The sequence below is a fragment of the Anolis carolinensis genome, chromosome 1 (genome assembly GCF_035594765.1).
Source record: "Anolis carolinensis isolate JA03-04 chromosome 1, rAnoCar3.1.pri, whole genome shotgun sequence".
NCBI lineage: Eukaryota > Metazoa > Chordata > Lepidosauria > Squamata > Dactyloidae > Anolis > Anolis carolinensis.
This window is the reverse complement of record NC_085841.1, coordinates 26,068,141-26,083,467: the sequence shown is the minus strand read 5'-3', so window position 1 is coordinate 26,083,467 and position 15,327 is coordinate 26,068,141. Positions and strand designations below refer to the sequence as shown.

Below are 15,327 nucleotides of genomic sequence, written 5' to 3'. Positions count from 1 at the left end.
ATCTTATTCTTCACCCCAATAAGACTCACTCAGCTTTCTAATGTCCACTGCAATTTCTAATCTGATCTCACAGATTGCTTTTTCTACTGAGTTGCAGACTGTAATAGAAAGGTCAGAAAACTTGCAGCCCAAGAGCCAAATACAAGTATGAAGCTTTTCAATAATAATCTCTATATTGTGTTGTCGAAGCCTTTCATGGCCAGAATCACAGGGTTTTTGTGTGTTTTTCGGGCTGTATGACCATGTTCCAGAAGTATTACTTCTGGAACATGGCCATACAGCCCGGAAAACACACAAAAACCACGATCTCTATATTCTCTCCAAGCTACAAACACACTGCTCCAGGTCATTAATATCACTGATTGTTCCTACTTTGTTTCTCCAGCTACAAAGCAGAGCTAGAAAACTTTGGTTAAGTTGAGGAAGTAGAATGCAATGACGCAATACCATTTAACCCTTCCACAATCAACAGAAAAAATGTAAAGGTCTGGAAAAAGGGTTCTCCACTTCCCTTCCCGATTTTTCCAGTGGAAAGGTGAGCAAAGTTGGGAATGTAGAAAACCTCCAATTATATATGTGCTCCCTTGGAAAAAGTTAAATTCTCTTAAAGCAAGGTTTACTCACTCAAAATGCCAGAAATGCACAGTATGAAGATCTAGGTAAAACTGACATGGACTCAGAGAAAGGAAAGTGTGTGTGTGTGTGTGTGTGTGTGTGTGTGTGTGTGTGTGTGTGTGTATAACACTCAAATCCATTTCTACATCTAGGGCTTGTCCCCCCCCCCCCCCCACACACACACACCCTGGATTTTTTTTAGTCCTTAAGCCAATGTTACTCTGCACTAAGCAAAGTTGGGAAATACTCTGGAGTTTATAGGAAACTCCAGAGTATCTGTGGGCTTTGTGGCCATCTAGGTAGCTGGCTTAAAACTGTTTCAGCCTTATCTGTTGTCCACACAGACACCACCACTGGCACCCTTTCCCTGTAGATATATATAACACTCAAATCCAGGGTCCTTATCAACACGGAAGGGGTAGTACTTCCGCGTGTCACCACCACCATTCCTCGCCAGCCACAGAGGTTCCTGCAAGTGTTTGACCATCGCAGTTGCATCTTCTGTGGTCAGAATGTGGCACCAAGTGAAGCATGGTTTTCCTAGCTGACATCTTAGCTGCCGGAATGAGCCAGTTCTTATGTCTCATTTGATAGTATAGAAAATATACATCTATGGCAGATTTTTTTGTCACCCTGAAGTGCTCCAGATATTGTGGATGGAAAAACCAAGTTGCGGAAAGATTACTTACAGCATGTGTGATTTCTAAAAACTGTTAATGTCAACCTGAACCCTACTAGTTGGTTCCCAACTAGAGAAGGACAAATGAATCAATTGCTGAATAGTGTATCAACATACAAGAAAATCCCACTAGATCAGTAGGTCTATTCTAGCCAAGAGTCTTCAGGTCCAAATTTCCTGATGCAATGTAGAATCAATTCAAAAGATTATTCTCCTAAAGGCAGCCTCCTTATTATGACAAAAATACATGCATTAATGGATGCATGTTACAGAAATTGCCTGAACAACTGAGAAACCTAGGAGCCACAAGAACTGTAGATGGCAATATATTCAACTGAGGTTTTGATTCATTCTCAGGATCTTGACTATCTATGTCCATCCACTGTTTGCCACTGGGTCCTTCTAGAAAGGAAGAACTATAGAAGGCTTCCTGTTTGGGCTGAAGTTTGCCTGTGTAACAGCTCTCTTCCTGATTTTAGTGTGTTCCTGTGTTTTTTGGCTCTGGCTCCTGGCTTATTTCCTCAGTTCTGATTCCCTGGCTCAAATCCTAGCTCCCCTCTGACAGCTGTCTCAAGCCTGGCTACACAAACTATACCCAAGTGAATTTAGTTTGTTTAATTATCATGTGGAAGAACAAATTAAAATGAAATGGAAAAACATTATGCATCATAGTTGATGTAAATCTTCTTTATACTCCTTTATAAATTATAAAATACATACATCAACCTATAAAACCACCAGCAAGATCTTCAAAGCAAAACTGCAGGCCTTTCCTGGAGGATGTAAACTTGTTGTCTGTCTCCAAAAGCTGTCTGCACACTTCCTGCAAATCTCAATGTTTAATAGAGTTCAGTTCTTCAGAACTGTTTAAACATTCAAATTTAAGTTTCCAAAAAGGTTTTTAAATTGAACAATCCATTTTATATGGACATACAAAGGAACGTCAGACTTCGTACATTCGGTGTACCACTGAATGGGAACATAGGAGATATTATACTGATATAGACTCTTGGCCCATCAAGCTCAGTATTTTCAGCCCTCAATGACAGCCTGACCTCTGCATGGTTGGAAGCAGGATTCTTTCCTAGCTCTTCCCAGAGACCACTGGTAAATCCCTCCTGGTGTTCTCCTATCAAAGTACTAACAAAGCCTAACCCTGCTTAGCTCAGACAAGATTAGGGTGAAATATGGGATACAGTCATAGGTGAGATCCATAAAGTGAGGAGGTTGCTGCCAATACCTATGTTTTTTCCTGGACTTGGCTACAAAATGAAAGCCAGTCTTCCTTCAACATTGCAAGTATCTGCTGTCTTGCATGGATACAGCCATGAATCCAGTTCCATGCCATATGCAAAAACAAAATTATTATCATTGTTATTAACAATGACAACCTATATTTTTGCCTGCCTCTTCTTACAGATTGAAGCATAACATTGTTAAAATACATCATAATACCAAAATACATTTTTTAAAAACACAGACTGACCATATCTTTAAGCCACCCTGCCTTAGGGAAGGTTGATGTTCTGGGGAAAAGATGCTAAACATCCTATCAGCCATTGCTTCCCCCCTTTTTCATGCCATTTTTCCTATTAGTGCTCCATTACTTGAAGTAATATTACTGGGGGGGGGGGGGGGGAGCAGCTGCTTGGTGTGAGAGACAGATTGAGTAACAGAGATCACTACACTGGGAATGAGTTCAGCATGTTAACCAGAGTATCTGTTTGGCGCTTAAGTCGGGCCACATTGAAAACGATAGAACATTTCTACCATCCCATACTTAGAAGCATTGTAAGCAAACACTCAATGATGTGTGCATTTTTGCAAGCTGTCAAGTATGTTTTGAAACTGTATTTATTTAAATATTTCTAACCTGCCCTATATGTGAGGATTTCAAGTGCATTGTATAAAACAATCAATTCAGGAAAATAAACAAAAAATTTAAAAGACTAAAAATATATTAAATCATTGATCACTCAAAACCAGGCAATTTACAAATGCTGATAAAGCTTTAATAAAATGTCATGAGTAGACTTGACCAGAATGACACCAGTATTGATTCTTATCAGGCCTTCAAGGGTAGGTTATCCTATAACTGGGGTACCACAATACAGAAGTTTATTTCCCAGTTTATCCCACAATATGGTGCCTGAAATAGAACACAGCTGAGATAAAAGTATTACAATGAAGCTGATGGGGGAAGGATGGCAAGTACATCAAATAAAAAGCAAGATAATGTCCTGTTTACTTGTAAGAATAAGATAAACTAATAAAGTAGTTAACACATGTTGGTGAAACTTACCTTGAAAGTACTTCAGTGAGTTTAACAAAACCAGCATAAGCTAGCTCAAATGCTCCTCTGTGCCTTGACTTCAGGAGATGATGTTTGAAATATTCCCCAATATCTTTCACCTAGGAAAAATGTGATTTGAATAGGTTGATAAATCTATTTCAAATACAGATAAACAGTAAAACTAATCACAAGTGAAAAAGAACTATGGTGTAGGAAAAATAATTTTTAAAATTATTCTCATTATTTTATTCTCATCAGGTTCTGGGATGTGTTGAAAGAAACAAAATGACAAAATACTTTGTATGATTTCTGTGCATCAACTGGACCACTTCTGCGAGAAATTAATATTTTTAATGTTTAATCAGAACCTCTTTCCACATAAAAAGCAAGCATATCTTGATCTAGAATCCTTTTTCCTCTATGCTAAAATTTATATGCATATGGATTATTTCAAATAAGGCAGCCTTCTGAAATTTGAAATGGTAAAACCCAAAAATAGATACTTCCTTGGAAGTTTCTATTTATCTGATTCAGTTCATATTCACAGGTGATTACTTTCCATAATATCGTTTTTAAAATTGTTATCATCTTAAATATTTAATGAAAAAACTGTATGTAAGTGCTAATCATTGGATGTAAGGGTTCGTTTTATTCTTTTGTGCCCTGTTTTGAAATCCCATGAAGAAAAGGCTAGTTTGTAAATAAAACAATGAAGGAATGAATATTTGTCTTCAAAATGTAACTGCTAATGCCCAAATTTTAGAACAGTTTTAGTGCAATGAAATATTATGTTGCAAGAAATGTTTTGTTAATTTTCCAAGGCCTTAAAACAGGTGTTTACATGAATCCCACTGTAATCTATGGAAATCTGCTCTTGAATTTACTCCTGACAAAAAACTGAATGCACAGGTTTATTCTTGGTATGTGATACTCTTATCTTATCTTTGCTTGCAATCACTGCAAAAGTGATTTTTTTAAAAACAGTTTTGACAAAGGTAGCTAAAGCATGGACGGTCATCTCCTTATAGAACATCAAGACATTCTATGAGAAGAACCAGGTTTCAACAGAGCTTCTAAGCACAATAAATGAGGTTGAGAAACACACTTGCAACCTTGGGTTTGAGTCACATTCCAGAGCATAAACACCTAGACAAGGAAACTCCATAAAAATTCAGAACAGGTAAGATGAAAGCTGCTTAGATGTACATATATGTGTGTATATATTTAGGATGTTTCAAAGAGATGGACCAGATTTGAAATCACTGTATCTCTGAAACCACAAACCGCCCATGACGGAAACTCTTACTACTTGAAAGGGTGGGGTGTAGACTTTCAAATGATTACTGCTCGATGCCTCTCCCAGCGCACAAACAGACTCTAGTCTCAGTCATTCGCAAGATGGCAACGTTGCAATGTAAGGCACAGTTCAGCAAGACTGAATCCGTAATTGCGCTGCAGCATCCATTTTAGCTGTGTTGTGGCAGAGGCATCGAGCAGTAATCATTTGAAATTCGAAGCCCCACTCTTTCAAGTGGTAAGAGTTTCATTAATGGGTGGTTCATGATTGCAGAACCATATAGTGATCTCAAATTGGGTCCATCTTTCTAAAACACCCTGCATTTTATGAATACATACATTGTAATATTCACAAGATACTATGTAATATCATACATAATAGGTCAACCATCAATACACTGAACCACCTATTCCAAGCTGTACAAGCTATAACATTCTTTTTTCTCTCTCAAAAACCCATCCATTTATAAATTGAGTATCTCTTATTGCAAATCCAAAAGGCTCCAAAACCCGAAATTGTCCACATGGGTGGCTGAGATAGTCTAGTTTTGATTTCTGATGGTTCAATGTACACAATTTTTGCTTCATGTACATTACCTATTATAAGAACTGTGTATAAAATTACCTTCAGGTTAAGTGCATAAGGTGTATGTGAAACATACGTATTCCACATTTTGACTTGGATCTCATAACCAAGAGTATGTATACATAAATAAAGTTTAACCACTCTATCTGAAGGGATACTCTCCTGAACTTGCCATGGAAACAAGAAAGTGTAGATAACAGCTAACACTATTGAAATGAGTAACTTTCACCAGAGAGTAACCATAGAGTCATCCTAGAGAAGCTAAGTTCTCCAGGGTGACTCTATGATAACATTCAGCAAAAGCATATCCTAGAACTGCCTGGAAAACTTAGAAAATGTCTATAGAGATTGTATGTTGTTAGTTGTAAGGTGAAACAAATACAAGGCCCCTATTCCACAGATACAAGGGTCACACCATATTCCTAAATCCCACACCCAAAATCCAAAATTTGGTTCTAAGCACTTCAGATAAGAGATATTCAATTGTATACGAAAAGGAATTTAGCAATTCATGAAACAAGCCTTGCTAAGAGCCTTTACTAGGAAAGGCTTGCAAACAGCACATTCCTATTTGCTAGGTCCTGCAATGCAGAAGAATACCAGAGTATCACCTGGAGGACCTAGAATAGGACTAAGGAGGGCATATTTTGATGGACGCAAGTTGTCACGACCCAGGCTGCAGAGCACCAATAACCATACACAGAGGCCAGAATCTATCTAATATCTTTATTGTAGGAATATATAAAGTTAATAAAAACAAGTGTAGAAAATAGTCCAGAATTAGACCTTTCAGGAAAGGTCAGAATTAGTCCAAAAAAGCAATGTCCAATAAGAAATATTAAGGTCCAAAGTTGTAATCCAATAACCGAAACACTCACTTTGCCAAGCAAAGTGAGGGGAGATGACAAGGTCCTTTAGTCCATGAAACTTGAGCGAGGCTTGGAAATAACTTGATACTTGAAACAAGGCTTGAACGTGGAACAAGGTAACTAAGAACAAGAACAAGGTCCGTGGAATAACTTGATAAATCCGTGGAACAAGGCAAGGATTGATCCTGGGAAACAAGGCAAAGTCCGTAGATAAACAAAGGCTGGGAAGCAAGGCGAAGGCTGGATAGCAAGGCAAGGCTTGAGCAGGAGCGAGGCTTGAACCGGAGCGCGCTGTCCAGACACAACTCGCTCCGTAGGCTGACGAATTGACTCCGCGAAGTTACTACGCGGGTAAAACACCTAAATAGAGTCTAGCTTCCCGCCGAAGCAGTTCTCTGGGAATCAGAACCGAAAGCTAACTCTGAGACCAGATGTGAGACTCCCCAAAGATTCTCACGAGAAGCAGTCTTAATTGGCCACATTCTTAGCTGCAATTCTCGCACTCCTGCGCGAAGCTGAATCTAAACTTCTCTGTTGTTTACAAAACTCCCGGCGCAAGAATACGGGAGAAGTAGGCTCTGGGCTTGTTTGACATACTTCTGGGAGACAACTTTCTTGCAGGTGCAAGGTTCCCAGATCTGCCTGGGAAAGATCTGGCTGAGAGGAATCCAGTTCAGACTGGGAAGGTAAAAAACCCAAGTTTTCATCTTCATCAGGAATTACAATGTCCTGAGCAGGACTACAAGGCCCATGAGTCATCACACTATCCCCCTCCTCAAGGCCCCTCCCAAACTGGGGCCCTCTCCCCGAGGCGCGAGGTCGCGGCTTGGCGGGATAGGTCTGATGAAAGCGACGGGTTAGATCAGGAGCATGGACTGTGGAGGCGTCTTCCCAAGAGCGTTCTTCAGGGCCAAAACCCACCCAGTCAATGAGATATTGTAGGCGGCGGCGGTGAAAGCGAGAATCCAAAATGTCCTCAACCTCGAACTCCTCCTCCCCATTCATCAAAACAGGAGGGGGGCCCGGTTGGTCTGTATCAGGACGCACACCATCCGCCGGAAGGAGCAGGGAACGGTGAAACACTGGGTGAATGCGCATTGAACGCGGAAGTTGGAGTTTGAAAGTCACGGGGTTTAATTGCGCCACCACTGGATAGGGGCCAATGAAACGGGCATCTAACTTCCGGCAAGGGCGGTGGGAGGGCAGAAAGCGAGTGGACAGGAAAACCCGATCTCCTACCTTGATTTCGGGGCCCGGCTGGCGATGTTTGTCAGCGTGCCGTTTATAGTCCTCCTTGGCTTGGTCCAGTTGCTGGAGCAAAAGTTGTTGCACCGCTGTGAGTTCCTGCAGCCAATCCTCTGCTGCGGGAACCTCTGAAGTTTCAATGACAGGGGGAAAGAAACGTGGATGGAAGCCGTAGTTTGCAAAGAACGGCGTTTCTTTTGTAGAAGCTTGAACTCCATTGTTGTAGGCAAACTCAGACAGTGGTAACAGAGAGGCCCAATTGTCCTGTTGATAGTTTACATAACAGCGAAGATACTGCTCCAAAGTGGCATTGGTGCGCTCCGTTTGCCCATCTGTTTGGGGATGATGAGCTGAAGATAAGCGAGAGTCTATGCCCAATAGTTTTTGTAGTGCCTTCCAAAAACGAGAGGTGAATTGAGATCCACGGTCTGTGACTAAACTCTTGGGCAATCCATGTAGTCTGAAGACATGTTGAAGAAATAAATCCGCAGTTTCCTTGGCCGTGGGGAGGCCTTCGCAGGGAATGAAATGGGCTAACTTGGTGAATAGGTCCACCACCACTAAGATCGTGGTGAACCCACAGGAAGGTGGTAGGTCAGTGATGAAATCCGCGGAAATTATTTCCCATGGGCGAGATGGGGTAGGAAGGGGGTGTAAAAGCCCTGAGGGCTTCTCCCTTCGTATCTTGGAGCGCTGGCATACTGGGCAGGTGTTGACATATTTTTCCACATCCTTGCGGATCTTGGGCCACCAAAAATCCCTTAGGATCAAATGCAAAGTTTTAAATAGTCCGAAGTGTCCTGCTGGTTTGCAGTCATGACACAGACGAAGCGCCTTTTCCCTGCCCGGTCCGGGTGGGATATAGACATGATTTCTATAGCAGAGCAGCCCATCTTTAAGTGAAAAGGGAAAATGCAGACCTTGGCGAAGTTGGTCCTGCGCCCAGGCATCTGCTTGCTGACTAGCCCTGATTTCTTGAGCACAGATGGGTCCTGGAGTAGGGGAAGTTGAACCAATGGGAATGGATTTGGTGTTCCCCACCGTGAGCGTGGCAAAGTTCTCAGGTTGTAGCAGTTGGGATTCAAAGGTCTCCTTGCGTCCTGCAGCGTATTCCGGTTTACGTGACAGGGCGTCTGCTTGCTTGGTTTGGGCTGGGGTCACATAATGGATCTGGAAGTTGAAACGTTCAAAGAATAAAGCCCAACGTTGCTGCCTCTGATTTAGTTTGCGGGCAGTTCTTAGATGTTCTAGATTACGATGATCAGTGTGGACTTCAATGGGAAATTTGGCCCCTTCTAGCCAATGTCTCCAAGTTTCAAAGGCTGCCTTTATGGCCAGTAGTTCTTTTTCCCAAATGGTGTAATTCCTCTCTGGTGTGGTTAGTTGACGAGAATAAAAGGCACAGGGGTGGAGGTGATCTCCCACCGGTTGTAAGAGTACAGCCCCAATTGCCACATCAGAGGCGTCCGCTTGCACCACAAAAGGGGTTCCAGGATTTGGGTGCTGTAGAATTGGCTGGGAGGTGAATAGTTTCTTTAGTTGCTGGAACCCTTTCTCTGCTTGATCAGTCCAGCGGAAAGGTTGCTTTCCACGGATGCAGCTAGTGATGGGGTCGGACCAGCGGGCAAAATCTGGAATGAACTTGCGGTAGTAGTTCGCGAACCCCAAGAAACGCTGCACCTCTTTCTTGTTAGTTGGCGCCCGCCATTCCAATACTGCTGAAACTTTGGCTGGATCCATGGAAAGCCCTAGAGGCGAGATGCGGTAACCAAGGAAATCTACCTCTTGTAGATCAAAAGCGCATTTTTCCAGCTTGGCATAAAGTCCATGATCCCGCAATCGTTGTAACACCATTTTGACGTGGTTCTCATGTTCTGATTGTGATCTGGAAAACACCAAAAAATCGTCCAGGTAGATTATCAAGAACCTGTCTAGATAGTCCTGAAAAATGTCATTGACAAAATGCTGGAACGTTGCGGGGGCTCCGCATAAACCGAAATTCATAACTCGGGACTCAAATAATCCGAATTTGGTCTGGAAGGCGGTCTTCCACTCGTCCCCTTCCCTGATGCGAACTAAGTTGTAAGCCCCCCGAAGATCCAGCTTGGTGTAAACCTTGGCTCCTCGAAGCCGATCCAGTAGATCCGAGATTAAAGGCAGGGGATAGCTGTTCCGCTTGGTGATATTGTTCAATGCTCTGTAGTCCACCACCAGGCGTAGTTCCCCTGACTTCTTCTTCACAAACATCACTGGGGAGGCGGCTGGGGATTGAGAGGGTCTGATGAATCCCTTGCGAAGGTTTGTCTCTAGGAATTCCCTGAGAGCTTCTTGCTCTGGTTCAGTCAGGGAGTAGAGATGCCCTCGCGGGATCGGGGCCCCCTCCACCAAGTCAATGGCACAGTCATAAGGTCTATGTGGGGGTAATTTTTCGGCTTCTTTCTCATTGAATACATCCCAATACTCGGAGTACTTCTTTGGCAAGGTGATGATGGGCTCGGTGTCTGTGGCATGGCATACCTTGGCTACGAGGCAATGGTTTTGGCAGTACGGTGAAGCAAACTGCAGTTCTCTGTTGGACCAGGAGATGTTAGGGTCGTGGAGAGTCAGCCATGGAATTCCCAAAATCACAGGGAAATGGGGAACCTCGGTAACAAAGAAGGAAATCTCTTCCATATGTTCCCTTATCCACATCCTGGTGGGTTCCGACCACTGACTTACGGGGCCCGTCTTGAGGGGACGGCCGTCTATGGCTTGCACCACACGGGCATTCTTGAAATCATGATATTGTAATCCCAGAGAGTCGGCATACTCTCTATCGATGAAATTGTTGGTAGCTCCAGAGTCTATCATGGCGTGGATCATGACGGGTCCCCTTTTTGCTGACCATAATGTGACCACGAGAAGGAACAGGACCCCGGTTGGCGGCTCTTGGATGGATTTTTTGACCGGGTTGGCGAGCCCCTCTACACCCGGTCGTTGGCTTCCCCCGCCGGCTGTGTGCCAGTCGGCTCAGACGCCTTCGTCTCCGTGGAGGACGCCGCCGCAAGACGGGCGGCAGGCTTCCCTTTGGCTGGGCACTCTCTGGCGAAGTGGCCCCCGTTCCCGCAGTACCAGCAGAGGTTTAAGCGTTGACGACGGGCCTTCTCGGCGGCATCTAGTCTGGGACGCACATTGCCCAACTGCATCGGCACCTCCTCGCCTCCTCTGGGGTATGGGGTTGGCGGTGGGGGTCTCCACACCGGACGTGGCTGAACGCTGGCGGGAGCGGGGGGTTTTGCCCCGGCTCTACTGCCCTGGCCTCGAACCCACTGTTTCCTGTTGGCAATCATGACTTCAGCCCGTAAACATTGATCAATGAGTGCCTCGAGGGTCTGGGGAGGATCCACCTTGGAGATTTCTTCCAGCATTTCAATGTTGAGACCCTCCCGGAATTGTCCCCTGAGGGCTACATCGTTCCAGCCGGTGTTGTGGGCCAGCACTCGGAACTCGGCTATATACTGAGACATAGGTCTGTCTCCTTGGAAAAGGCGACGGAGTTTGTGACCGGCTGCCTCCAAATTGTCCTCGATTCCCCAAGTCTCCTTGAGGTGGTCCAAGAAGTGTTGCGCTGATCTTAGGTGTGGAGAGGCTTGGTCGAACAGTGCCGTCGCCCAGCTGGCCGCTGGCCCGTCTAGAAGACTGTAAACCCATGCCACTTTGATGTCTTCTTGGGGAAACTCGGCAGCACGGGCCTCCAGATAAGCTTGACATTGGCGACGGAAGACATGAACCTTAGAAGCTTCTCCAGTAAACTTGGTTGGCAACGCCATGGCCGGAAGACGAACTCCGCGTTCCTTCAAGCCCCTTATTTCTCCATCCTGTGCATTGAGCTTATCACGGATTCGGTCCACCTCTTCCTTGTCGATGGTGTAGGTAATCGGCTGGCCGCTCGGCCCAGGTACGGTTCCGGTAGACATTCTGGCCGAGGTTAATTGGTGCTTAGGGTGGCGGAGTCAAACTGTCACGACCCAGGCTGCAGAGCACCAATAACCATACACAGAGGCCAGAATCTATCTAATATCTTTATTGTAGGAATATATAAAGTTAATAAAAACAAGTGTAGAAAATAGTCCAGAATTAGACCTTTCAGGAAAGGTCAGAATTAGTCCAAAAAAGCAATGTCCAATAAGAAATATTAAGGTCCAAAGTTGTAATCCAATAACCGAAACACTCACTTTGCCAAGCAAAGTGAGGGGAGATGACAAGGTCCTTTAGTCCATGAAACTTGAGCGAGGCTTGGAAATAACTTGATACTTGAAACAAGGCTTGAACGTGGAACAAGGTAACTAAGAACAAGAACAAGGTCCGTGGAATAACTTGATAAATCCGTGGAACAAGGCAAGGATTGATCCTGGGAAACAAGGCAAAGTCCGTAGATAAACAAAGGCTGGGAAGCAAGGCGAAGGCTGGATAGCAAGGCAAGGCTTGAGCAGGAGCGAGGCTTGAACCGGAGCGCGCTGTCCAGACACAACTCGCTCCGTAGGCTGACGAATTGACTCCGCGAAGTTACTACGCGGGTAAAACACCTAAATAGAGTCTAGCTTCCCGCCGAAGCAGTTCTCTGGGAATCAGAACCGAAAGCTAACTCTGAGACCAGATGTGAGACTCCCCAAAGATTCTCACGAGAAGCAGTCTTAATTGGCCACATTCTTAGCTGCAATTCTCGCACTCCTGCGCGAAGCTGAATCTAAACTTCTCTGTTGTTTACAAAACTCCCGGCGCAAGAATACGGGAGAAGTAGGCTCTGGGCTTGTTTGACATACTTCTGGGAGACAACTTTCTTGCAGGTGCAAGGTTCCCAGATCTGCCTGGGAAAGATCTGGCTGAGAGGAATCCAGTTCAGACTGGGAAGGTAAAAAACCCAAGTTTTCATCTTCATCAGGAATTACAATGTCCTGAGCAGGACTACAAGGCCCATGAGTCATCACACAAGTACAGTAGAGTCTCACTTATCCAACATAAACGGGCCGGCAGAACGTTGGATAAGTGAATATGTTGGATAATAAGGAGGGATCAAGGAAAAGTCTATTAAACATCAAATTAGGTTATGATTTTACAAATTAAGCACCAAAACATCATGTTATACAACAAATTTGACAGAAAAGGTAGTTCAACACGCAATAATGCTATGAAGTAATTACTGTATTTGCAAATTTAGCACCAAAATATCACGATGTTTTGAAAAAATTGACTACAAAAATGCGTTGGATAATCCAGAATGTTGGATAAGCGAATTTTGGATAAGTGAGACTCTACTGTAGCTGAAACAATTGGTCCAATAAGGATACACCTGGATGAAGGATGCCCAACCTGTACATGAAAAGGAATTTTGCAATTCATGAAAGCAAACCACTACAGGAAAAAAAATTTGCAAAAACCACTGGGCTTGCCTAAGTAAATTTCAGAGCACAAGTCTCCAGGTTCCAAAGAGACTTATATACATGTAACTTATGGGCACCATCAGGTAGCAAATAAGCAATCAAAGGGAAATAATCACCACGTAACTATTGTAATGGCTGGAATTTATTCTCTTGAAGCAGTAAATGGATCAGTTTGATAAATACGATTACAAAAACAAAAATAGTCAATAAAAAGAGTGCTAACTGAGATATTTCTAAAAAATTGCTGCTAACCAAACAGCCAATATTTATAGCTGTTTTCATGTGAAGCCCGTGGCATTGGCATCAGAAAGTGTGCATAACTCTACGAAACCAATTCCTGTTTGACTTGGAAAAGAAGAAGGAACTTAACGGTGGAGCTGTATTGCTGGTCATTTCTTTGCTCTCCCAGTGCTTTACAAGACAAGTACAGCTGTCAGCCTGATAAAGACATCTGTTTTAGACAATATACAAATAAAAATATGTGCATTATTTCCATGGCTCTAAGCACAGGAAAGCATTCATTGAAAGCCTGTCCATGGTGAAAGGAGTGTTCCCACCTAAAATGCTACAATCGTTTTTCAAAAGTGAGATTTTATTTCTGAGCTTCCTCCACTTCCATACTCATAAAAAAGAAAGGGACAGGGTTTAAGAAAACACACACATACTGTGTGTGTCAGACTCCCAGGCTGGAAACCAGTTTGGTTGAAACCATATGGGAAAGGGAAAAGGTCATCAATTAAAAACAGAAATCTAATAAATCCAAAACATTTCCAAATGAAATACTTGTGGTAAGCTAATTTCTTGTAAACACTGCAATCCATTCTTTTGAACAGTCCCAGATGGTATACTAGCCTTTGTGGGCTTTCGAAAGGGAGGGCTTTAAAAAGAAAAGGCAGTCCTGAATGAACATAATTCTGTCATCCAGCCTGTGGGGAACATGATATCTTCAATCAATCAATGTGTTTGCTGTCCAAAATTATAGACCATAAAAGCCTTACTAAAATGGCAATTTCATCAGATCTCACCTTGCTGTCTGCCAAATGAAAAACATATAAGTGGAAGTGAAACTAAAGTCAATACGTGAATTCTAAAGGTTTTAATGGATACACATATACTCGCCCTCCATTAAATGAAAGACTCCCCAAATATGGATGGCCTCAATGCCAACTATAGATTAAGCATGGAATTGTGTTTTTAAAACTTTTCTTCCAAGAGAATATTTTATCTAGTACCTTGGTAAATATTAATTTCAAATGTACCTCAATGGAAAATTCACAAACAATTTACACTGGTGCTTTATTTGAATTTAACATCTCTATACTTAATATAAATAGCCTTGAGTTACTCCTGAAAATTTTGCCTCTACAAAAAGAAATCCTTTGAGATACTTGTTACTTCCATTTTAGAAAGTAGAGTGCCAATAAAGGAATTCCAAATTTAAAGTAAATACAGCTGCAATCAGCATCTAACTTGGATTGAAAACAGTTGACCACAAGTTGAACATGAGTCATAGTTGGGGGAGACCAGAAGCGCCATCCAGTCCAATCCCTTCTGCCATGCAGGAACCCACAATCAAAGCACCCCCGACAGATGGCCATCCAGCCTCTACTCAAAAATCCTCAGAGGAGACTCCACCACATTACGAGGCAGCGTATTCCATTGCTCTTACCACCAGGAAGTTCTCCCTAATGTTTAGATGAAAGCTCTTTTCCTGCCATTTGAATCCACTGCTCTGTTTAGTTTCCAGAGCAGCAGAAAAGAAGCTTTCCCCCTCCTCAGTTTGACAACAGTATGAAATAGCTGCTAAAAAAAGGCAACGCGATTCTAGGCTGCATCAATAGGAGTCTAGTATTTAACTCGAGGGAAGTAACAGTATCACTTCATTCGGCTTCTGGGCATCATAATTCAAGAATGATATCGACAAGTTGGGAGGTATCCAGGGAAGAAAACCAAAATGGTAAAAGATCTGGAATTCATATCCTATGAGGAAAGGCTTAGGGTGCTAAATATGTTTAGTTTGGAGAAGAGAAGGTTAAGAGGAGACATGTTTAAATATCTGAAAAGTTGTCACATTGAGGAAGGACCAAGCTTATTTTCTGCTACTCAAGAGACTAGGGCAAGGAATAACCAATTCAAATGGCAAAAAAAGAGATTCCTCCTAAACATTAGGAAGAATTTCCTGATGGTAAAATAATAGAATATGCTGCCTCTGGGAGTGGTGGAGTCTCTTTCTTTGAAGGTTTTTAAGCAGAGAATGAATAGCCACCTGTCCAGGGTGATTCATGCATGGCAGGTGGTTGGACTGGATGGCCTTTGCGATCTAT

At 43.1% G+C, this 15,327-nt stretch overlaps 1 protein-coding gene across 6 annotated transcripts in view; it reads right to left on the bottom strand.

Annotated features, from left to right (window-relative positions):
• Window positions 1-15,327, bottom strand: part of thada (THADA armadillo repeat containing) — a 181,835-nt gene that overhangs the window by 125,685 nt on the left and 40,823 nt on the right. For all 6 annotated transcript variants that reach the window (XM_062971406.1, XM_062971393.1, XM_062971397.1 and 3 more), the window contains exon 22: window positions 3,597-3,706. In XM_062971406.1, the coding sequence (XP_062827476.1) occupies window positions 3,597-3,706 (110 nt within the window). The remainder of the gene's footprint in view (window positions 1-3,596; window positions 3,707-15,327) is intronic.